The sequence below is a fragment of the Hemiscyllium ocellatum genome, chromosome 10, assembly GCF_020745735.1.
Source record: "Hemiscyllium ocellatum isolate sHemOce1 chromosome 10, sHemOce1.pat.X.cur, whole genome shotgun sequence".
In the NCBI taxonomy this organism is placed as follows: domain Eukaryota; kingdom Metazoa; phylum Chordata; class Chondrichthyes; order Orectolobiformes; family Hemiscylliidae; genus Hemiscyllium; species Hemiscyllium ocellatum.
The window spans coordinates 108,843,746-108,868,698 of record NC_083410.1 but is presented as its reverse complement, the minus strand read 5'-3'; the positions used below and the strand labels follow the sequence as shown (position 1 = coordinate 108,868,698).

Below are 24,953 nucleotides of genomic sequence, written 5' to 3'. Positions count from 1 at the left end.
GAATATTTGATCAACCAGCCTGGCCCTATAAGTATCAGCTAATAACAGTTTCATGTTTTTGTTCTGAAATCCCTCTTGTAATTCCTTCCAGCACCCACAACCTGTGAGATCAGCCCACTCCTCGAATTCTGGCCCCTTCCATTGTCTCTGATGGAATGCACCATGCCTTCAGCTATCCAGGACCAAAACTCTGGAAGTGACTTCCTCAACCCCCTGCTCCTTCCTCCTCTTATAAGAAGCTACTAAGATCTACTGATTGAGAAGGCCTTTTGTTCTACCATCTTCTTGTATAAATCCATTTCAAATTTTGATAATTCACACAGCCACGAAGCACCGTGGGACACCTGACTCTGTAAAGGTGACACAGTAATGTAAGTTGTTGTTGTTCAATTAGCTGACAACGCCAAGTTTGAAGCGTTTTTGACCTTTTTGACAAATAACCATCACAGCGTAAAACATTTCCATTGTTTGTCTTCATTCCATTTGGGTATTTCAACATTAAGTTTAATAACCAGAGAGGAGAAAACAGTCCAATTAAAACAGATTGTTGAGATGCCTGTAGTTGGTTCTACTAAGACCTTTTGGGGCAGATTTTTAAAAAACATCATTTACAGGATGTGAGCATCACTGGCTGGGCATCCAGGTACTACCCATCCCTCATTGCCCAGGGGGCTGTTAAGAGTCATTGCTATAAATCTGGAGTCACATGTCGGCCAGACCCAGGAAGGAGAACCAGAGAGCCTGGAGACCCAGACTGTTCTGATGAAGGGCCACAGGACTCCCAACATTAACTCGGTTATTCTTTACAGATGCTGCCAAAACAGTTTCTCCAGCAATTTCTGTTTTTGTTTCACATTATGTGGAGCTGCCAGTGTTGGACAAGATCAAAAATCACACGACACGACAGACCTGTTGGACTATAACCTGCTGTCGTGTGACTTTTGACCTTGGTTCAAATTAGACTGGTTGGCTAACATCCACTCTCGGTAAGAGACATTGTTAACTCTGCAGATATAGTACCTTGATTAGTCTATGCTACATAATCACAGGCCGTAGAACTGAGTAATAACTAACCAGAACTGATTAGCTTCTCCCACAAAGTAACTTAAGAATCAGTGGCTGGAACTACTGAGTTGACCCTAACAAGTCAGCTATCTTACATAATATAGGTCTTCTACAAGCTTCATCTTTAGGCAAAAAGACTATATTCTCAGCTTCCTTTTAACGGTTTTATATTTGAAAATGAATTGATTTTATCTTCCTTTGCATTCTCGAGGACACTGACTGATATTAGCTGGATTATTGTCAAAAAGTGTGGTGCTGGAAAAGCACAGCAGGTCAGGCAGCATCCGAGGAGCAGGAGATTCGACGTTTTGAGTATCGGCTCTTCACCAGGAATGTGATACTTATCCTCGAAATATTGACTCTCCTGCTCCTCAGATGCTGCCTGACCGGCTGTGCTTTCTCAGCACCACATGTTTTGACTCTGATCTCCAGCATCTGCAGTCCTCACTTTCTCTTAGTTGGATTATTGTTCATTGTCCAGCAGCAGACCTCACCTGGATTGCTCAGGCAGTATCTATGCTGCTAACCATGGCTCACTCACATCTGAGCTGTAAAAATGGTGAATTCAAGTCCAGCCCTAAGGCTGGAGCACAAAGATCCAAAGCTCCCGCTCCCTGTGAGGGAGTTGAAGCAGCTGTCTTTTGGATGAGATGTTCAAAGGTTCATCACTCACCTTCTCAAGGCAAATTAGCAACAGGCAAGGAACGCTGGCCTTGTCAGTGGTCACTGGGGCAGCATGGTGGCTCAGTGGTTAGCACTGCTGCCTCACAGCACCAGGGTCCCAGGTTCGATTCCAGCCTCAGGCGGCTGTCTGTGTGGAGTTTGCACATTCTCCCCGTGCCTGCATGTGTTTCCTCTGGGTGCTCTGGTTTCTTCCCAAGTCCAAAGATGTGCATGTCAGGTGAAAAGCCATGCCAAATTGCCTGTAATACTAGATGCATTAGTCAGGGGTAAATGTAGGGGAATGGGTCTGGGTGGGTTGCTCTTCAGAGGGTTGGTGTGGACTTGTTGGGCCAAATGGTCTGTTTCCACACCGCAGGTATTCTAATCTAATCTAATTCCTGTGAATTAATAGAGTTATGAAATAAACTATTCTTTCAAGTGAAAGTGAGGACTGCAGATGCTGGAGACCAGAGCTGAAAATGTGTTGCTGGAAAAACGCAGCAGGTCAGGCAGCATCCAAGGAGCAGGAGAATCGACGTTTCGGGCATAAGCCCTTCATCAGGAATGAGGAGAGGGTGCCAGGCAGGCTAACAAAAAAGGTAGGGAGGAGGGACTTGGGGGAGGGGCGATGGAGATGTGATAGGTGGAACAGCTTCTGTGCAGAGGAGATGACCTGGGGTGTGCAGTGAGAGAGGGACTCACTGAAATCCTTGTAGAGGGAGGAAGAGAGCTTCTTCAAGGAAGGCATCCTTGCAAGAGGATTTGCAGTAGGTTAAAATCTCCGAGGAGAAAGTGAGGTCTGCAGATGCTGGAGATCAGAGCTGAAAATGTGTTGCTGGAAAAGCGCAGCAGGTCAGGCAGCATCAAAGGGCAAGTGGTCTTGAAAGCAGTATTTTCAAGAAGAGACAGTGACGTTGTTCAGGCCAACATTTATCATTCAACCAGCATCACCAAACAATAGCCTATCTAATCCTGATCACAGCAAGGGAAGGAAGCTCCTAAGATGCAAGTTTGCTGCTGCATTTCCTACACATGAAAAGCACTTTGGCAGGACAACTCATGGTCATGAAAGACAGTACATGGAAGCACAACTTTCTTCCTTCCATGACCACTCTTCAGTGTAAGCTTCAGCATTGCAGAGAGCGACGCAAACTAATTAGAATCAGTCTTCATACGATACGTCCATTTATAAACCTGCTAGCAATGAACAGGCTGCTACTTGCGTTAGGCTTTTGCTCACTTCTTACTTTAACAGAGAAGCATTATGCTGGAAAGTGGGGCTAATTCACGTAGACAATCCAACACTGCAAAGAGTGAGGAATTAAACTTTGGGTTTTGGCTCATCACAGGCAAAGTCTGGGACTGAGAGAGCCCAGAGTAGCTAACCATGACAGCATTCAACAGACTGAAAAGGGAGAAAATTATCTTCGCTGGCATGTGCTACAAAGAGACAGCACTTAAACTGGCAGATGTACAATTTATGCTGAATATATAAGATACAATAATAATTCTGGATATCATCATCAGTCATTGCCTGATTTGATTTTATCCTTTTTTTTCTGCATGACCAGTGGAAGTTAACAATCTCCTGTATAATCCATACTGGAACAGTTCGAGACTACGAAATGAGCCTGACGTTGGAGTGGTTAATGTTGATATTAATCCAGTAGGTGGCACTTGTGTATTGAGGTTGCTTTTGAGGTGTGTAATCCCGACCAATAATTCAAATCTTTGGACCTTCTGGCTTCAGACAACTGACCTCAGCACAGCGCACAGTCCAGTATGCCTGGAGCACTTGCAGCAACCCAGATGCAAATACTTGTGTTATCAATGCATGTTCTTCAGCTAGGGGGTTGGTGAACCAAGGGGACTCTTTACCTCAGAGGGTTGTCAAGGCTGGGTCATTAAGTATATTCAAGTCTGGGAGTAGCAGATTCTTAATCAGAAAGGGAGTCAAGGATTTTGAGGAAAAGGCAAGAAACTGGAATCATAAGAGTCCCCACAGTATGGAAACAGGCCATTTGGCCCACTGAGTCCAGACCGACCCCCCGAAGAGCATCCCGCCCAGACTTGCCCCTCTACCCTCCTCCAATAACTCTGCATCTCCCATGGCCAATCCACCTAGCCTGCCCAGCTTTGGATTGTGGGAATTGAGGATTAACAGATCTCATTGAATAGCTGAGCAAACTCAATGGGCTGAATGGCTTACTTCTGCTGCTGCGTCTGATGGTCTAATGGTTTGATGCTGATCTGGTCTCTCTTATAAGAGCCAGTGGCTAAATAGCAATGACAGGAAGATCTACCTTCAATCCGCCTTCCCATGTTACTCTTGGGGCTTTTTAGTAGTTGGTGATGGAAGAATCAACCACAAATAAGTCTCAGTATGAAGAGACTCATCTTACGTAACACGGTAAGGTTTATAACATCTAAGTAACAAGATAAAGGTTACATTATATTGATGGTAACATGAGGTGGCGAAGGTGTGACTGTCTCCCCCTACAACAGCCCAAAGTCCCACTGATTGGCTGAGCTATAACTCGGAGTGGGCAACACTATTAATTCAGTGAAAGACGCTCTTTGATCTCTCTGAAACTCACTGATCTTCTAGAACAAGGAGTTGACCCCACCAGGTGTTGCAGACTGGCACATTCCAAGGTCCAGGACTATGTGCTGAGGGACGCGTTAAAGCTTGGGGCAGCTACCGCCAAGGGGCAGTGGGGAAAGACCACCGTCTGAGGACCTTCTGCTAAAGTACAATGGGGGTCCATTCAGTTATCGGACCCTGCTAGTGTCTCAAATATATGTAAGTATAGTCTGTATAAGTAAGAGATGCTCTGGATTTCTTTGTTGGATAGAGTCAAACTCCAATGTTCATTTGTTTTCTTCATATACTACTGTACAGAACCGAACTGCTCTCAGGGCTTTGCATCTATAAATGCTTTCATGGATAAAGTATATTTGTGAAATTTTTTTTAAACCTCAGAATGTGCAGGGATTTAGCTTTCCTTGTCGATTAACCTCTTCATTTCCATGACATTCCACACCAATCTACGTCTTTAGTCATCATCCTAAAGTGTATCGTATGTCAGTTGTGTTTCAGTTAGATAAGGTATGATTTGTCCGGATAGCGTGCATAACAATACTTTTCACTGTATCTCGGTACACGTGACAATAATAAATCATACCAAATCAGTGGGTAGCATCTACGGGATGAGGACATCACTGGTTAGGCCAGCATTTTTTTTAGATTAGATTAGGTTACTTACAGTGTGGAAACAGGCCCTTTGGCCCAACAAGTCCACACGGCCCCATTCCCCTACAATTACCCCATCACCTAACACTACGGGCAATTTCTCATGGCCAATTCACCTAACCTGCACATTTTTGGACTGTGGGAGGAAACCGGAGCACCCGGAGGAAACCCACGCAAACACGGGGAGAGTGTGTAAGGCCCACACTGACAGTTGCCTGAGGCCAGGAATTGAAGCCGGGTCTCTGGCGCTGTGAGGCAGCAGTGCTAACCACTGTGCCGCCCTTATTGCCCAGGGGGCAGTTAAGAGTCACCACACATTGCTGTGGGTCTGCAGTACATGTAGGCCAGACTGGATAAGGATGGCAGATTTCCTTCCCTAAAGGGCATTAATGAACTGGATGGGCTTTTCCAACAATCAGCTATGGATTTCTGGCCATCACCGAACTGTCACTTCTTATTGAATTCAAATTCTACCATCTGTCAGGGCGGGAACCCCAGTCCCCAGAACATGATCTAAGTCATAGAGTCATAGAGATGTACAGCATGGAAACAGTCCCTTCAGTCCAACTCATCCCATTAAATTAAATTAACCTAGTCTTATTTGCCAGATTTGGCTCATGTCACTCTTTCCTATTCATATACCTATGCAGGTATCTTTTAAACGTTGTAATTGTACCAGCCTCCAACACTTCCTCTGGCAGCACATTCCGTACACACACCACCTCTGCGTGAAACAGTTGCCCCATAGGTCCCTTTTATATCTTTCCCCTCTCAACTTAAACCTATGCCCTCTAGTTCTGGACTCCCCCACCCCGCAGAAAAGACCTTGTCTACTTACCCTATCCATGCCCATCATGATTTTATAAACCTCTATAAGGTCATCCCATACCCTCGGACGATCCAGGGAAAACAGCCCCAGCCTATTCAGCCTCTCCCTCCGACCCTGGCAGTACGTCTCTGGTTTAATAGTCCAGTGACAATATCACTGGGCTGTTGCCTTCGTTGGTCATGATCACAAAGCTACCTCTGGGAGGCTGCTGAGTGTAAATTGTGTGCCACACCTCCACAAAAAGGAAACTCAACCTTAAAAGAAATGCATTGACAGCTCCCAGGTTGTCCTGAGGTTGGCGAAGGCTTTGTGTGTTAGAATTCTCACCTAATTCCGAGACACTCAGTAGGTCAGGCAGCAACTGTAGGTGGAGAAACTGGAATGAGATTCCAGCATTTTCAATTTTTATTTCAGATTTCCACCATCTGCAGTATTTTGCTTTTGACACTCTGTCCAATGGCCTTATTTTTGTTAATAAATCATACTTTGATTGATTGTGAGGCATTTCCTGATTACTCTATCTCATTCTTTGTCATTTGAAAATTCATGTTCTTCAATAAACATATCTCCCGCAGCCTATGCTAAATATGCTAATTTCCCTGTTGCGTGCATGAACAGGAAGATACAGAATGTGCATTATTTTCCATTTGCTAACAATTTGCTTTGATGTACTTTGAAACATCAACATGATTCATATCAATCTGAAAGCCTCAATGAGATGTACAGAGTTTCATAGAATCCCTACAGTGTGTAAGCACTGATCCTCTGAAGAGTACCCCTCCCAGTCCCACCCCCCTATCCTACACCCCCCTCTAACCACCCCCCATTCCCCATGGCTAATTACCTAGCCTGCACACTATGGGGCAATGTAGCATGGTCATTCCCCCTAACCTGCACATCTTTGAACTGTGGGAGGAAACCAGAGCACCCGGAGGAAACCTATGCAGGCACAGGGAGAATGTGCAAACTCTACACAGACAGTCAGCTGAGGGTGGAATTGAACCTGGGTCCCTTACACTGAGAGGAAGCACAATTAACTGCTAAGCCACCCCAAATGTCCTTATTAGCAGGCAGTTTCCTCTGATTCTGTTCTTTCTGAATTCATTCATGGGATGTGGGCATCACAGGTTTAATGTCAGTATTTAATGTCTGTCCCTAGTTGCCCCTTGAGAAGGTGGGGAGGAAACGCCCTTCTTGAACCGCTGTTGTCCATGTGCTGTAGGCTGACCCACAATGTCCTTAGGGAGGGAGTTCCAGGATTTTGATCCAGCAACAGTGAAAGAACAGTGATATATTTCAAAGTCAGGATGGTGAGTGGCTCTGAGGGGAACCTGGAGGTTGTGAATGCGAGTAAAGGGAATGCCGTTGAGAGACTATTCTGCCCTTTGACCTTGTGCTCTTATCATTCGAATGGTACTGGTGAAGGTTTGGGAAGGTGCTGTTGAAGAAGGAGTATTGGTGAGCACCTTGCAATTAGAATTCATCAAAACTCACCCATTATGAATATATCACTTTCAGTTGTGTGGATGGTCAAATGGCCAGTCTGGGTTTGTCTGCTAATTGTAAAAAGGACAAAGTTGCCATCGGCTTACCAGAACATCTCATTAGAGAGAGACAACAGGTGGTGGTTTAACCTGAGGGTCGCCATACCTCAGGCGAAGGGAGGGGTTGTAAAGAAGAGTCCTTCATGGTCACCTCAGCTGATGCAAGAATTGAACCCATTCTGTCAGAATAACATCACACCATAAACAAGCTGTCCAGTCGAATGAGCTAACCAACACCCTGTTCTCATGCTAAACGAACTGTAATGAAATGGAAATGTTGTACAACTGTGGCCCTGTCAGACAATTTAAGACAGTTGGATTAATTCAGCAATCCTGGTGCAACCGCCATCGAAACCTCCACACAAACCTCTAGTCTAACACTGGCATCTCCAAATCATGTCCACACAAATAGAGACTCTTGGGTTCCTTGAGACAAGTGGATGTTGCTGAATCCTGCAAGGTCAGCTCATTGATAAACTAAACATAAGCTTCCTGCGCACTATCCAGGAGACCTGGATGCCAAATAATTGGTTAGAGAGCTGCTTCCTTGAGTTACAAGCAGCTGACTTTTATTCCACATGAGTTATGATTTTTTTGCTTGCAGTGGAAGATTCTGCAGGGAATTGCAGAGAGAACTCCACAAGCTCCCTGGTCTGACTGTTAATCCAAATAACGTGCGGTCAGTCCCTCACAGGGCAATTTGAACATTTAAATTCACTTTAAAAAGAAGGAGACTGGAAATGAAATGATAAAATTGGATTGTTGCAAATTAGAAGCAGGAACAGCCAGTTCTGTCATTCAATGGGTCTGATTGTTTGATATTTTCCCAAAGGGTGCGGGTGGATATATTGAGTGGTGACTAAGATCACCCCATAGGTGAGATTATTTACCAGATCGGCACTAATCAACTCATTAAGAGCTGACAGGCAGAGCACTGGCATATATCTCAGTCTATCACAGGCCTTGACACTGGTGACCTGGTCACCCAAGGCTATGGGCCAATCATTGTCGGGCAACTCTGGGTCCTAAACTCCCCCAGGTGAGCCCTACATTTCAGGGGATCCAGGAGGTAAGTCATCATTTATCTTCTGCTCATGGGGTTGGGTGATTAGAGGCAAAGGCAGGGGGGCTGGCTTTCAGAGACTGTGCTTCTGATTGCTCCCAAATTTGGGCTATTAGTGCCCTCTCTTCCTCCAACGTAACCCAACAGGCAGGTTGCCATGGTTTCTCAACTGAGAAACTAACCACCTTCGTCACCTGATGAAGAGGCAAGCAGCTGCAAATGCAAGCAGCTTCCTGATGAAGGGCTTATGCTCGAAACGTCGAATTCTCTATTCCTGAGATGCTGCCTGGCCTGCTGTGCTTTGACCAGCAACACATTTGCAGCTGTGATCTCCAGCATCTGCAGACCTCATTTTTTACTCGAAGAGGCAAGCAGTCAGGGCTGATAGTGAGGTGATCCCTTAAGAAGCAAATCATTTGACCTCTTGAGGGCCTTGGGTTGGTGGTGAGTGAAGAAATATGAAGAAACTCCTAAATGGTCCTCCTCACCCAGAATTGCTGAGGTTGGGGGGTGGGATGAGGGGGATTCTAACCAGGGCTAACTCACCCCCAGTTTATTTGCCCTTCCTGCCTCCATTCTCCAAGGAGGGGTAAACTATAGCCCCTGAGAGAGTTTATTGTGTTCTTAAGGACCATTTTCCAGTCTGACCACTCCCCGCAGCCAACGACCTCTCGTTTCTAATAAAAGTTTATCCAACTCGGACTCGAATAAAGTCGCCAGACTCCACAGCTCTCTGAGGGAAACAATTCTGCAAGTCTCTAAGAGAGTTCTTCTCTGCCCCCCACCTTAAAAGAGAGAGCTTTTATTCCCAAAGTGCATCCCTAGTTCTGGTCTCTCCCTCTAGGAGCCCAACCTTTCACGTCTCCTCAGGATCGTAAATGATTCAATAAGATCACCTCTTCATTCTTCTGAACTCCAGTGAATAGAGGTTCAGCCTGTCCAAACGTCCTTCATCAGCTGAGGCTATCATTCCCAGGAATGTTACGGATTGTGCTCCTGCATTACTACAGCAAGCTGTGTCTCAGTTAAGAGCACTCTCACCTCGGCCTCGGGAGATTCACTTCAGAGCTTGAGCAGGCAAACCCAGACTGGCCCTTCAGCGCAGTACTGAGGGAATGCAGCACTGTCCAAGGTGTCCCTTTGGGATAAGATTCCAAAATGAGGCCCCTGCTTCCTGCTCAGATGGATACTAAAGAACCTATGGGAATCTTTCAAGCACCATCCTGGCCAATCAACATCCCGAAAGGAACTGTCTGGTCATTTTCACATTGTGTTTATGGGAGCTTGCTGTGTGCAAATTGACTGATGCATTTCCTCTGTTGTCACATTGATTACACTTTAAAAATACTTCAGTGGCTGTAAACATAGGAGGGACAGAGATGACATAGCCATGATCGAACGGCAGAGCAAACTTGATGGGTTGAATGGCCTAATTCCTGCTCCCATGTCTTATGACCTTATAGCAGTAATATCACTGGATTAGTAACCTAGAAGACCAGGTTAGCGTTTGAGGACATGGAGTTCAATTCCACAATGGGATCTAAAGTAAGTCTCAGTACTAGAGACCGTGAAATTATCATCAATTGTTGCAAAAACCCATCTGGTTCATTAATGTTCTTCAGCAAAGGAAATCTACTGCTCTTACTCATTTTGACCTCCACGTGACTCCAAACCCACAGCAATGTGGTTGACTCTTGTAAATGTCATCTGAAATGGTTGGGGTCAAGGGATGGGCTACAAATGCTGGACTTTCCTCTCATGCCCAAATCCCATGAAAGAATGAAGGAAAAAGAATAGGCTAGGACCAAAGACCTGAGGATGGCTCAGAACTGCTGGTCTGCCTCTGGAAGCAGCACATCTGTGAGCCAATACCGACAAGAAATTGGGTTGTCAGCCTCAAGTCAATAATCAATACTTTGCCTACGTCTCTTGAGAAAGCTTAGCCATTTGGGAAAACAATTCCCACTTGTCACATTGTCCCTCAGAACGGTGATAGAGACTGGACTGGGTGAATGTGCAGAGCTCAGCAATATCTGGAGCTGAAAAGAGCACTACTATTCTGTCTCCACCAAAGGTCATAGAGTCACACAGCATGTAAACAGACCCTTTGGTCTAACCAGTCTATGCTGACCATAATCCCAAACTAAACTAGCCCTAGCTGCCCGCACTTAGCCCATATTCCTTGAAAAACCTTTATGTTTCTTGTACTTAACCACTGTAACTGAAACAATATCCACCACTTCCTCTGGAAGTTCATTCTAGACTCTCTGTGTAGGAACTTACCCGGTGACTTGGAATGAACCGTCACTATGAGTGAGGACACAGCAAACCGGGACACCAGCGAAGAGAGGCAAGAGGGCCAGGAAAGAAAGATCCCCTGACTACACCTATAAAGGGATGAAGCAGGTTCACCCCAACGCCAGTGTCTCCTCCACGGCCACGATCCTGTTTGTCAGCAATATTTTTGAGCTCATTGCGATGGGCTGAGGGTGGAGGGTGGTCTTCCTGCCTGGCCCATCACAACAAGCGCAGCACGATCAGCTCCTGGGAGATTCAGAGGGCACAGAGAAGGTGGCCAAGCACATCATGTCAGAGGGCACAGAGGGTGGGTGGCCAAGTACACCGTGTCAGACGGCACAGAGGGGGTGGCCAAGTACACCGTGTCAATGGGCACAGAGGGGGTGGCCAAGTACACCATGTCAGAGGGCATAGAGGGGTTGGCCAAGTACACCAGGTCCACTTTGTACTGAAAAGAAAACATCATCTCGGTGAGATCTCTGCACTCCTGTGGCTTCTTAACCATCTCCAGCTGATTCTAATTGGGGCAGTACCTTCAGCTGCCTGGCTCCCAACATCTGAATCTCCTCCCCAAGCTTCTCTATTAAAGTTGGGATGGCACAGTGGCTCAGTGATTAGCACTGTTACCTCACAGCACTAGGGACCTGGGTTTGATTCCAGTCTCGGGCAACTGTGTGGAGTTTGCACATTCTCCCCGTGTCTGTGTGGGTTTCCGCCAGGTGCTCCAATTTCCTCTCACAGTCCAAAGATGTGCAGGTTAGGGTGAATTGGCCATGCTCAATTGCCCGTAGTGTTCAGGAATGTGTAGGCGAGATGCATTAGTCAGGAGTAAATACAGAATAATAGGGTCAGGGTGGGATACTCTTCAGAGGATCCATGTGGACTTGTTGGGCCAAATGGCCTGTTTCCACACTGTAGTCATTTCTATGAAACCTCCGTCGTCTTTAAAACGCTCAAAAACATCTCTCTCTTTGATCAAAGTTTCGGTCATATGAAAGTTGACTGCCCAGGTGGCTCACTGTCTCATTTCTCTTTATAATAGCCTTGTGGGGCACCTCGGGAGATTTTATTGCATTTTACTGGCACTACAAAAGCAGAAGTTGGTGTTGCTATTTATCAAGAACTAAATTTGAATAGGCATGCTTCCACAATGCTTTGGTATGTCACTAACATATTCAAAAATCCTAATGCCTGCTTTACATGGTAGATGTAGGAAGGATATTCCTGAAGACTGGGATAAGGATACAGGGTAGGCCATTTACTTACTGAGATCAGGAGAAATGTATCCACCCAGAGAGAGTGTGGTTAGCTTGGGAAATCCATACCACAAAAAGTGGCTGAGGCTAAAACAATGAATGTTTTTGACATGTTAGATATAATTCTTGGGGCTAAACATGTTCAAGGGTTATGAGGAGAAAATTGGAACCGGGGATTGAGTTGGAAGATAGGCCATGGCCATGGTGGACCAGGCTCAAAGGGCCAAATGGCCTACATCTATTATTTTCTATGTTGATGGCTGTGAAAGGCAGGATCTCACAAGTTTGTAACAAATGTGCAGAGCACCAATCAGACTCTACCCCATTGTTTCCATGCCCAGGTGGAGCAAATCAAAACAGACTTCCCTTTTGCTTCAACTACACAATGATTTTGGGCCCAGACTAAATTCTGCTTTGCAGACATGGATCTGCCCCTAACAACTCGTACTTTCCCCTGAGGAACAGGAAAAGGACCCACCTAATTAACAATAACCATTGCTAACGAGCAGACCTCTGCAATTTGTTTTAATCATTGCTTTTCTCTCTGACTTCTCAGAAATTTCCAATGATCGAACAAAAGGCAGAGAAAACACACTGGTGTCCCTTCTGTCTACGGAAACATTTCTCTGGTTTCCCTTAGCCTTCAGCAACCAGTTGGTTCTACACTGACCAGTTCCATCACTCGAATTCCTCTCTCAGCTCTGGGGCCCGACTTATAGATTACTCTCCATCTTCCTTCCCTTACTTTAAATGTAATGCAGTCAATATCTATCGAAGCAACAATTTAATAATAAACACGGAATAACAGACACCAAGAAATTGTACCTTTGGAATAAACAGAGGTGATAGCAAATGACAAAGCATACATTGATGTAGTGACGACAAGATTTACACTAGAACTTAAACGTCCAATCAATAACTCAATACTCATACAAAACAACCATCTCGTAATACAATGGATCATGTATTAAAAAAAAGTCATAAAATGGAAACTGAATCCATACAGGAACTAGATAGGATTATAAAAATTATTAACAATACCCAACAAACAAGTGGTATATTGTGTGTTATGATCTGTCAAATTTATTGCTGTGATCCCAGACGAGATTATCAAAACCTCTTCCAAGTTGATTAGGGACCAGTCACTTAAATTTTTTTTTGTAGTGGACAAAATGTGAGATCCAGGGATGTTAGTCAGAGAATAAAACCACAAGTTTGGAACCACTAACAATGAACATGACTGCATAATGTTAGAATCATGATACAATGTACAACACATGTACAAGTTATTTCTAATATTCCGAATTAACATGTATTATAGACTGTGATCAAATAGCCCACAAATAGAGAGTGTGGTCAAGACAGATCCCACACATTTCTCAAACACATCTCCCCCACCACTGGCATTAATCACATGTGAGTCATCAAATCTCATTGAAGTTCACAAGGACGATAATTCACTTTCCCCACTGCAGCAGTGAAGTTCCCCTACGAGAGCAGTTGCAATATGGACTGCCTCAGCAACTGCTCCTATTCAAAGTCAGTCACTCTCCCATCCTGATCTCACAATCTTCTGGAGTTCAAAAGCACCATTCCAGTACACAATCACAGGCACCATTCCAGTCCACAATCACAGGCATCACTCCAGTCCACAATCACAGGCACCATTCCAGTCCACAATCACAGGCACCATTCCAGTACACAATCACATCTATCATTCCAGTACACAATCACAGGCATCACTCCAGTACACAATCACAGGCATCATTCCAGTACACAATCACAGGCATCATTCCAGTACACAATCACAGGCATCACTCCAGTCCACAATCACAGACATCATTCAAATCCACAATCACATCTATCATTCCAGTACACAATCACAGGCACCACTCCAGTACACAATCACAGGGACCATTCCAGTACACAATCACAGGCATCACTCCAGTACACAATCACAGGGACCATTCCAGTACACAATCACAGGCATCACTCCAGTACACAATCACAGGGACCATTCCAGTACACAATCACAGGCATCACTCCAGTACACAATCACAGGCGGCACTCTAATACACAATCACAGGCGCCACTCCAGTACACAATCACAGGCACCACTCCAGTAGACAATCACAGGCACCATTCCAGTACACAATCACAGGCATCACTCCAGTACACAATCACAGGCATCACTCCAGTACACAATCACAGGCACCACTCCAGTAGACAATCACAGGCACCATTCCAGTACACAATCACAGGCATCACTCCAGTACACAATCACAGGCATCACTCCAGTACACAATCACAGGGACCATTCCAGTACACAATCACAGGCATCACTCCAGTACACAATCACAGGCGGCACTCTAATACACAATCACAGGCGCCACTCCAGTACACAATCACAGGCACCACTCCAGTAGACAATCACAGGCACCATTCCAGTACACAATCACAGGCATCACTCCAGTACACAATCACAGGCAGCACTCTAATACACAATCACAGGCACCACTCCAGTACACAATCACAGGCACCACTCCAGTAGACAATCACAGGCATCACTCCAGTACACAATCACAGGCACCACTCCAGTAGACAATCACAGGCACCATTCCAGTACACAATCACAGGCATCACTCCAGTACACAATCACAGGCAGCACTCCAGTACACAATCACAGGGACCATTCCAGTACACAATCACAGGCATCACTCCAGTACACAATCACAGGCGGCACTCTAATACACAATCACAGGCGCCACTCCAGTACACAATCACAGGCACCACTCCAGTACACAATCACAGGCACCATTCCAGTACACAATCACAGGCACCACTCCAGTAGACAATCACAGGCACCATTCCAGTACACAATCACAGGCATCACTCCAGTACACAATCACAGGCAGCACTCTAATACACAATCACAGGCACCACTCCAGTACACAATCACAGGCACCACTCCAGTAGACAATCACAGGGACCATTCCATACACAATCACAGGCATCACTCCAGTACACAATCACAGGCATCATTCCAGTACACAATCACAAAATTACTGTTTGTCATGTGATATGTTGCAGTGTCTTTTGTCAAAGTTTCTGCTTGCTATTGTTTAGAAACATTGACATCAGAACACAACTTGTGAGAGCCTTTTCAAACAGTCTCTGTAGAGTGTTTGCTGAATTTTCAGATTCTGTTTGTTGTGAGTTAGAATTCTTGCTGAGAGTCCCGAAGCCTCCACCATTGAGGTGTCACTAGACAGTCTGAACATAACAAGCTCATATTTATTTTAAGCAATGGAATTTGCTGAGAGATTTACAAGGGGGTGGGAAGAGACCCGGACAACTTTGCTGCAGTCTGTTCTGCATCAGTCTCCTCAAAAAAAATCAAACATTACCTGATGCGTATTATCCAATTGATTCCTCACATGGGGCAACAGAGGCTGGAGCTCAAATATTAGTGACTTAATATAATTTTCAGTCCCGACCTGCAGTTGTATAGTACCATGCATGTTGAAGATCATAAAGACGATTATCAAACCAATTTGACACTGAATCACATTCACTAAAAGGGCAGATCCACAGCCCAGGGCTCACACAGCTGCAATAGTGCAGAGATTAAAATTGAGGCAGAAACTCAAATTGGAGGAACCCTTGGGAATTCAGGGGATTGGAGGAGCTGGAATCTTCCGGGTTACATAGTTAGGGAAAGGGGTGAGGCCACAGAAGGCATTGGAAACAAAGAACAATGAGAATGACAAACAGAAGGTTGTTTAACCCACAGAGCTTGTGCTTCCACACATAGTTTGGTCATCGCCATTGGCCAGCAAGGGAATGAGTGGGATATGGATTCAATCTGAATCACGAAAGCTGTGTCATGACTCTCAACATCTCTTTTTTTTTAGATTAGATTCTCTTGTTAGCATTGTTCTCATTTCCCCACATGGCAATGCCACACGTCCCAGCATCAGGGAGCCATCACCCCCCCCAGAATCATCTCGATTTGTATCTGTCCTTACAAATTGCAAATAAATAATTAATTAGAAGCAGCCTTTCACACTATAAATAGCATTCAATCTTACTCTCAATCAGATATTTATTCTTTTTATTAATAAGTTAATCAACACCTATACTGTTTCACCTTCTCACAAATCTGCAGAAAAATAATCACTTCTCATTTCATGTCTTGTTCAAGGCTTGTTAATGCTATGCACATTTCATCTGGATTCTGTGTTCATTACTAGATAATAATACTGCTTGCACTGAATTCCTTATTTCGTTTTTCAGATACTTGGATCATGATTTGTCTTAATCTGCTCTCCAATGCTACATGCTCCTGTTTCTTTGGGAGCACCTCCCCATATCTGGACAGCCCAAGTTCCAGAATCATGGTCTTCTCAACCTTTTTTCAATCAGCAACCACTTGAAGTCATTGAGCCAACTTGCCTGGGATCCTTCAACCGACCCCATAGCCTCCACCAGTTGGAAAGGTGAGGCAGAAAGTCTCATGTGAGGCAGCCCTATCTGCTAGTTACCCTCTAAGCCTTGCACCATCCTGATCTGGTACTACATTTCCATTCTTTCACCTTCATGAGGTCTATAATGCCTGGAATTCCCTCTCTAACACATGGACAGGAGTGGTTCAAGAAGATTGTTCAATCCTACCTTCTCAAAGTGCTCACATCTTGCTCATAAACTTGCTGGAATTAAGTGTGATGTATTTTCTACAACACTTAATATTAAGTTTGCAGTGAGTGTCCAAATGTGCAAGACGTTGTATGTTCCCATTTGCATTTGTGATGTATAAAAACATGCACCAAGTCAGTGGGCTATTGCTAAGGGTTACATTTGCAATTAAATCATCCTACCTTCAATCTTATCTTCGCTCTTCTCCGACAATTCTTTACTTCTATACTTCTTTGTCAAGGGGGAGTTTTCATGCATATCTTCGTCGTCTGAAAAAAAAGTGCAATCACTAGACTTGTGACAGGTTTACCTTTCTTGGGTGTTCTTCTGTCATGTACACAAGCTTAGTTGGATCAAGGCTGCCACTTGTCTACTCATCTGAATAAAGCAATTCCATGTTATTTTCGAAGTGTGCATGAAGGGCACTTCAGGTGATTACAGCAAAAAGGAGGGCAGCTTGTAGGTTATTTTGTCACACTGTATCCTGCACTCTTTTCTGTTACCCTCACACACCTGTTTCGAACAATCTTCCTGTATAGCATGTAAGACAATGCTTTTCACTATCCTGGTACACCTGACAGTAAGGCATCAAATCAAACTTCTGTCACAATCCCAGCATATAAAAACACAGTGTGTAAACTCTGCCTGGAAGTTGAAGAACATTAAAAAAATGTCTTGCTTTCCCAGAAGAAACAAGCGACTTCAATGTCCTGAAAGAGAGGTAACACATTATTAGAATGCATGAACAAATTATTATGTATGTTTTCTGACAACAAATCCCAACGCATGATTTATCACTTCATGTCAACATAAAATTCATGAACCAATGCTTTATTCCATTTGGACTTGCCAAAGTTGGAATTAATGCAGGAAAATAAATACAGATTAATTAAAGCCATATCTGGCAAATTACAAATACAAAAGAAACTGGAAGCAGAAGTGCCATCAGAAATAGATTTTTAATGACATTTTAAAACATTCTTACTGTGCATTCAGAATATCAAACAATCTAATGCAGTATGATCTGTTTCTTTTCCTTAATTTTTTTCCATACAATCATTCATTTAATTCCTTCAAGTATTACTTTTATGCGTCAGATTTGAGCACAAGAACCTAAGATTAGTGTTAGACTGTCAGAGGTGCAGTCTAATATCACATGTTGTTAAACTGAGGATCCATTTGTGCAGTTGAGTTGGATGTAAAGTATCCCACGACACTCACTTGAAGATCTTTAAGTGAGAGGTGGAGTGTCGGAGAGGTTTAAAGAAGGAAAAAACAGAGCTGAGCACCATGCCAACTAGCTCAGACAGCGGAGTGGTTGAAACTAAGAATGTGCGTACAGGCAGGACAGGAGGACTGCAGCAATCTCAGAGGGTTGCTGAACTGGAAATGGTCACAGAATTAAAGGGAAGCAATGCTACCGAGGGATTTGAAAACAAGGCTGAGAATGTTAAAAGGTACAAACAATGACTGCAGATGCTGGAAACCAGATTCTGGATCAGCGGTGCTGGAAGAGCACAGCAGTTCAGGCAAATCGTAGCACTGTCAGGTCTGACACTGACATTGAGAGAAGACCATAAATGGGTTTTCGGAACTTGGGTGCTACAAGTATTGGTCAATCTCAAAAATCGTAATTTTTTTTGGAAGAACAAGAGAATTTGTGTTCAGCAAAGAGGTGAGAATTGTTATATTCCAGAAACACGGGTGGTAAGGATAGAACTGGAGTCAGTATTTCATAAACATTTCTTTATCGAGTTCGATATTATAAGCATGCATCTCCTAACTCAACAATGCATGGAGAGACACAAGTGAATCCCAAGTTAACGCCCATATCTTCACCTGAATAAATATGAAGTTCCAATTCTTCTTGCCCTGTCAGTTCTTAAAATAAACAGCATACATATATCGTGCAGACCACCAAGAAATGCATTGCTGGATGATAAGGTTTTGTGAAGATTTATCCCTGAAAAAAATGACTGCCTATAATATATAAATCATCAGCTCGACAGGTGTGTTGTGTTAGAATTTGTTCGGACTCAATAATCTGAGATCTGTATTTGGGCTTTGAAGAATGCAGCAGAATCACAGATTGACACAGCTCAGTGGTAGGCCATTCAACCCATTTAGCCTGTGCTCACTCCCGGGTAAAACTATCCCCATGAAACTGCTGTTTTACCAATGTCCTGCAAATGTCTTCCCTCGAATACATATCCCACTCCCTTTCCAAAGTGAATCTGACTTCACTGTCCTCTCAGCCAGCGCTTTCTGGGTCACCTTTCTAGCAAAGAAACCAGTTTCCCCAGGGAATTGCTTTTTGTTTTAGCTAAGCATGTTAAATCTGCAACTTCTGCTTAAAAATAAAATACAGAATTGTCTCAGTCTTGAGTAGAACGGAAGTCACACAATCCCTTGTACATTTGGTCAAAAAATGCGACTGATTCAATAGCGAAATAAAAGATGATCGAGCTTTGGGGAATGGTTATATTCTGAAATGATAGCTCTGATTCTTTTTCAAAAAATGCTGCCAGACCTGCTGAGTTTCTCCAGCACTTTAGCTTTTTTTCAAACAACCAATTTCTAAAGTGTTTTGCTTTAAAACATGGTCTGGATAATGCTAAAGCCACTTCTTTAAAAGGCGTGACATGCCTGTCATTAAGGCATATGAGGCCACCACTAGGCCCGAAGCCTTGGTAACAGGCAGACTGATATCTTCAAACCCTTTAATAGCTTACAGAGCAGGGGCTGTTTTTTTGATGAATTTCTGTCGACAAGTGGGTGAAAAGTTGGAATGGTTTCCTGTACAAGATAAACAACAGCGCTGCTAGGTTTGAGGCTCTACTTAGACAAGATGTCACAGATAAACCAGGATTGTTGAAATGTCAGAGTTTACAGCTGCACAGTCAGTATGCTACCCCATTAAAATAAATCTCTTCGGCCTGACATGATATGCCTTAAAGGTGAGCCTTTTAAATACCATTGAAGGTGAAAGATGTTCACTTAGCAGATGCTTTTTTCAAGGGTAAAAGCAGGTCTCAATGCCCTCAGTTCAAATGGTCTTGATTTCTCTATCAGTCGATGATAATGGACCTGAAATCCGAGGGAGCCATTGGCATTTCGGATGACCTTGAGCATTCAGAGATTTTGAAGAATTGCTTTCTCCAAGGTAATGATCCCCACAAAGGATTACAAAGAACAAAGAACAATACAACACAGGAACAGGCCCTTCGGCCCTCCAAGCCTGCACATTTTGCCCTTCCATACTAAAATTGTCTTCACTGACAGGATCCATATTCCCTTCCTATTCATGTATATGTCCAGGTGCTACTTGAATGCCGCTGTTGTGTCTGCTTCCACCCGCTCCTCTGGCAGTATGTTCCAGGCACTCACCACCCTCTGTGTCACAAACCTGCCTCACATATCTGTTTTAAACTTCCCCCCTCACACCTTGAACCTGTGTCCCCTAGTAATTGACCCCTCCACCCTGGGAAAAAGCCTCATACTTTTCACTCTGTCCATGTCATTCACGATCTTATAAACTTGTATCAGGTTGCTCCTCAACTTCCTGTGTTCCAGTGAGAACAAACCCAGCCTGTAAATCCTTTCTTCGAAGCTAAAATCCCCCATACTGGGCAACATCTTGGTAAACCTTTTCTGTACCTTCTGCAAAGCATCTACATCCTTCTGGTAGTGTGGTGACCAGAACAGCACGCAATATTTCAAATGTGGCTGAACTAAAGTTCTATAAATCTGCCACATAACTGGTGTATCCTTATACACAATGCACCTTCCAATGAAGGTAAGCATGCCATCGGCCTTTTTCACATCTTTCTCTACCTGCGCTGGCACCGTTGGTGTGGTGACAGAACTACACCAAATTGTTTGCTTCTGGATTAACAGTCGAGCGTTAATCCATGAGTTTACAACCAATAACATTTCTGAGGAGAAAGGTGGTCTTGTTGTCCATCAAAGCACAAACATACACTGTGGGACCCTGTTATGAAAATTTATACTTGTGAGAGCGGTCTATCCTGGGACTGAGTGTCCAACTTCTATGTGGAGGATGTTTGGAATCAAAGTCAGCGTTGATGCAGTAAATAGTAACTTAGCACGATTCACAATTTACCCTCTTCAGTCAGAGCTGATGCTGACTATCGATTGACCTCCATCTGCTAACATCAGGTGCTGAGGAAATTGATGATGGCAATCTCTGAAATGGAAGTCTGGATTTATTGACAACGTGGGAACTGGTACTATATCCCCCGGGGCTCATTTTATATCTGGCTAATTACCTCGGCACTGCCCTCAAATACGTTTCGGGTCTGTCGATAACGGGTAATGTCTCTGATTGTGGGAGTGAGATTGTACGACTCGAAAATGCACCGTACCATCTCAGATAGACTGCAGTGAGTACAACAGGGAAGGGCAGCCGCTCTGAGAGAGGTGGAATGTACAATCACAAGACTGCAGCTTTGTTTAAAACAAAATATCATCAATAGCATGGGAATATTACTAATCCCTAACTGTCCTTGGGAGCTGGTTTCTTGAACACAGCTGACTCCTTGCTCGGCCATCTCAGCAGGCAGTTATAAGTCAACTCCATCGCTGTGGATTTGGAGTCATGTCTAGGCCAGACCAGGAAAGAACAGTAGGTTTTTCCCACAACAATGGGAGCAAATGGGTTTTTGATGACAATTAAATAGAAGAGCTTTTTTTTTAATTCTCTTTCGGGTGGCATGGTGGCTCAGTGGTTAGCACTGCTGCCTGCCTCACAGCAGCAGGGACCTGGGTTCGATTCCAGCCTCAGGCGACTGACTGTGTGGAGTATGGTCCTTGTATCTGCATGAGTTTCCTCCCACAATCCAAAGATGTGCAGGTTAGGATGGCTTGGCCATGCTAAATTGCCCAGGGATGTACAGGCTAGGTGGGTTAGCCATGGGCAATGTGGGGTTACAGGAATAGAGTAGGGGCCTGGGTCTGGGTGGGATGCACTTCAGAGGGTTGATGTGGATCCGATGGGCCAAATGACCTTTTTCAGCACTGTAGGGATTCGATGTGGGTGTCATTGGCTTTGCTGAGTATTTATTGCCCATGATGCCCTGGGGGAGGCAGTGGTGAGCTGCCTTCTTGAACCAGTGCAGTCCTGAAGATGTAAATAGACCCATCATACTGATTAGTCCAGGATTTTGATCCAGTGGTGGTGGAGGAACAGTACTGAGTTTCCATGTCTGGATGGTGAATGACTTGGAGGGGAACTTGCAGGAGGTGGTGTTCTTATGGGGAAAGCCTAAATAGGCTGTGGCTATATCCATTCCTGATAAAGGGCTTATGCCCGAAACGTCGAATTTCCTATTCCTTGGATGCTGCCTGACCTGCTGTGCTTTAACCAGCAACACATTTTCAGCTGTGGCTATATCCATCGGAGTTTGGAAGAAGGAATGATGATCATATCGAAACACAACAGATGTTAAAGAGGGTAAATGTGCCTTGTTTCCTCTAACGGTAGAAACTAAAACTCGGTGAGGTGGTTTAAGAAGAGGAGCTCTCTGCTTTTAATGTAGTGATGAGAAAATTTTTTTTTCTCTCTCAGTGGAATGAATAGAATGATGGAATTCTCTTCCCCAGAAGCTAGGTACATCTTTACATGTATTCAAGGCTGAGTTAGAAGAGTTTTGTCAGACAAGAGAGTTGAGGGTTTTTGGAGAAGGGGCAGACAGGAAAGTGGAACTGAAATCAGCCATGCCTTTATTGAATGGAATAGCAGGTTCAAGGGGCTGAATGGCCAGCTCCTATAACTAGTGGGAAGGATTTTCCTGTGAAGGAACCAAGGGATCAGTTAAAGTGTGTTTGTTTTAACGCAAGGAGTATCAGAAATAAAAGTGATGAACTTAGAGCATGGATCAGTACCTGGTGCTATGATGTTGTGGCCATAACAGAGATCGGGATTCCCGGAAGGTGTGTTGCCTCCCTGGTGCCAGGGTCCGGGACATCTCCGGGTGTATAAGGTTCTAAAAGGGGAGGGTGAACAGCCAGAAATCGTGTTACATATTGGCACCAATGATATAGCCAGGAAAAGGATCGAGAATATAAAAAGTGATTTCAGGGAGTTAGGATGGAAGCTGCAAAGTAGGACGAACAGAGTCGTGTTCGCTAGTTTACTACCGGTGCCACAAGATAGCGAGGCGAGGAACAGGGTGCTGGCGCAGCTTAACACGTGGCTGTGCAGCTGGTGTAGGAGGGAGGGCCTTAGATATGTAGATAATTGGGATGTCCTCTGGGGAAGGTGGGACCTGTACAAGAAGGACGGGTTGCATCTGAACTGGAAGGGGACCAATGTCCTGGGTGGAAGGTTTGCTCGAGTAGTTCAAAAGGGTTTAAACTAGTATGGCTGGGGGATGGGAACCTGAGCTGTATACCGGAGGTGAGAGTTGATGCAGATGAGGCAATAGCAAGAGGTAGACCAGTTAGTGGGAAGGATTTTCCTGGGAAGGAACCAAGGGATCAGTTAAAGTGTGTTTGCTTTAACGCAAGGAGTATCAGAAATAAAAGTGATGAACTTAGAGCATGGATCAGTACCTGGTGCTATGATGTTGTGGCCATAACAGAGACATGGGTTTCTCAGGGGCAGGAATGGTTGCTGGATGTTCCAGGGTTTAGAGCATTTAAAAAGAATAGGGAGGGGGGAAAAGAGGAGGGGGTGCAGCACTACTAATCAGAGAGGGTATCACAGTTACAGAAGCTTCCATTGTCGAGGAAGATCTGCCTACCAAGTCAGTATGGGTGGAAATTAGGAACAGCAAGGGAGCAGTCACCTGGTTAGGGGTTTACTACAGGCCCCCCAATAGCAGCAGGGAGATGGAAGAAAGCATAGGTCGGCAGATTTTTGAAAAGTGTGGACATAGTAGGGTTGTTGTAATGGGTGACTTTAACTTTCCCAATATTGATAGGAACCTCCTTCGAGCAGAAGATTGGAATGGAGCTGTTTTTGTAAGGTGTGTTCAGGAGGGTTTCCTCACTCAGTACGTTGACAGGCCGACGAGGGGAGAGGCCATTCTAGACTTGGTGCTCGGAAACGAGCCGGGGCAGGTATTGTGGTGGGTATTGTGGTGAGATTTTGTGGTGGGAGAGCATTTTAGAGATCGTGACCACAACTACCTCACATGGAGAAGGAGAGGATTAGGCAAAATGCGAGGATATTTAATTGGGGAAGAGGAAACTATGATGTGATTAGACATGAGTTAGGAAGCATGGACTGGGAGCAATTGTTCCATGGTAAAGGCACTATAGACATGTGGAGACTGTTTAAGGAACAGTTGTTGCAAGTGATGAATAAGTATGTCCCTCTGAGACAGGCAAGAAGGGGTAAGATAAAGGAACCTTGGATGACGAAAGCGGTGGAGCTTCTCATCAAAAGGAAAAAGGTAGCTTGCATAACGTAGAGGAAGCTAGGGTCAAGCTCAGCTCTAGAGGATTAAAGGTAGGCGAGGAAGGAGCTTAAAAATGGTCTGAGGAGTGCCAGGAGGGGGCATGAGAAAGGCTTGGCAGAACGGATTAGGGTGAACACAAAGGCATTTTACACTTATGTAAGGAATAAGATAATGGTCAAAGAAAGAGTAGGGCCGATCAGGGATAGCATAGGGAACTTGTGTGTGGAGTCTGAGGAGGTAGGGGAAGCCCTAAATAAGTTTTTTGCTTCTGTCTTTACGAAAGAAATGAACTTTGTAGTGAATGAAACCTTTGAAGAGCAGGTGTCATGCTAGAATGGATAGAGATAGAGGAAGCTGATGTGCTGAAAATTTTGTGAAACATTAAGATTGACAAGTCGCCAGGCCCGGACCAGATTTCTCCTCGGCTGCTTTGGGAAACGAGAAATGCAATTGCTTCGCCATTTGCGAAGATCTTTGCATCCTCGCTCTCCACTGGAGTCGTACCTGAGGACTGGAGAGAGGCAAATGTAATTCCTCTCTTCAAGAAAGGAAATAGGGAAGTCCCCGGTAATTACAGAGCAGTAAGTCTCACATCTGTCGTCTGCAAGGTGTTAGAGAGGATTCTGAGGGATAGGATTTATGACCATCTGGAAGAGCATGGCTTGATTAAATGCAGTCAACACGGCTTTGTGAGGGGCAGGTCATGCCTCACAAACCTTATCGAGTTCTTTGAGGATGTGACTAGAAAAGTTGATGAGGGTCGAGCTGTGGATGTGGTGTATATGGACTTCAGCAAGGCATTTGATAAGGTTCCCCATGGTAGGCTCATTCAAAAGGTCAGGAGGAATGGGATACAGTGGAAC

The 24,953-nt window shown here is 44.5% G+C and overlaps 1 protein-coding gene across 3 annotated transcripts in view; it reads right to left on the bottom strand.

Annotated features, from left to right (window-relative positions):
- Positions 1-24,953, bottom strand: part of LOC132819895 (ADP-ribose glycohydrolase MACROD1-like) — a 960,330-nt gene that overhangs the window by 49,149 nt on the left and 886,228 nt on the right. For all 3 annotated transcript variants that reach the window (XM_060831849.1, XM_060831850.1, XM_060831851.1), the window contains exon 11: positions 16,849-16,935. In XM_060831849.1, the coding sequence (XP_060687832.1) occupies positions 16,849-16,935 (87 nt within the window). The remainder of the gene's footprint in view (positions 1-16,848; positions 16,936-24,953) is intronic.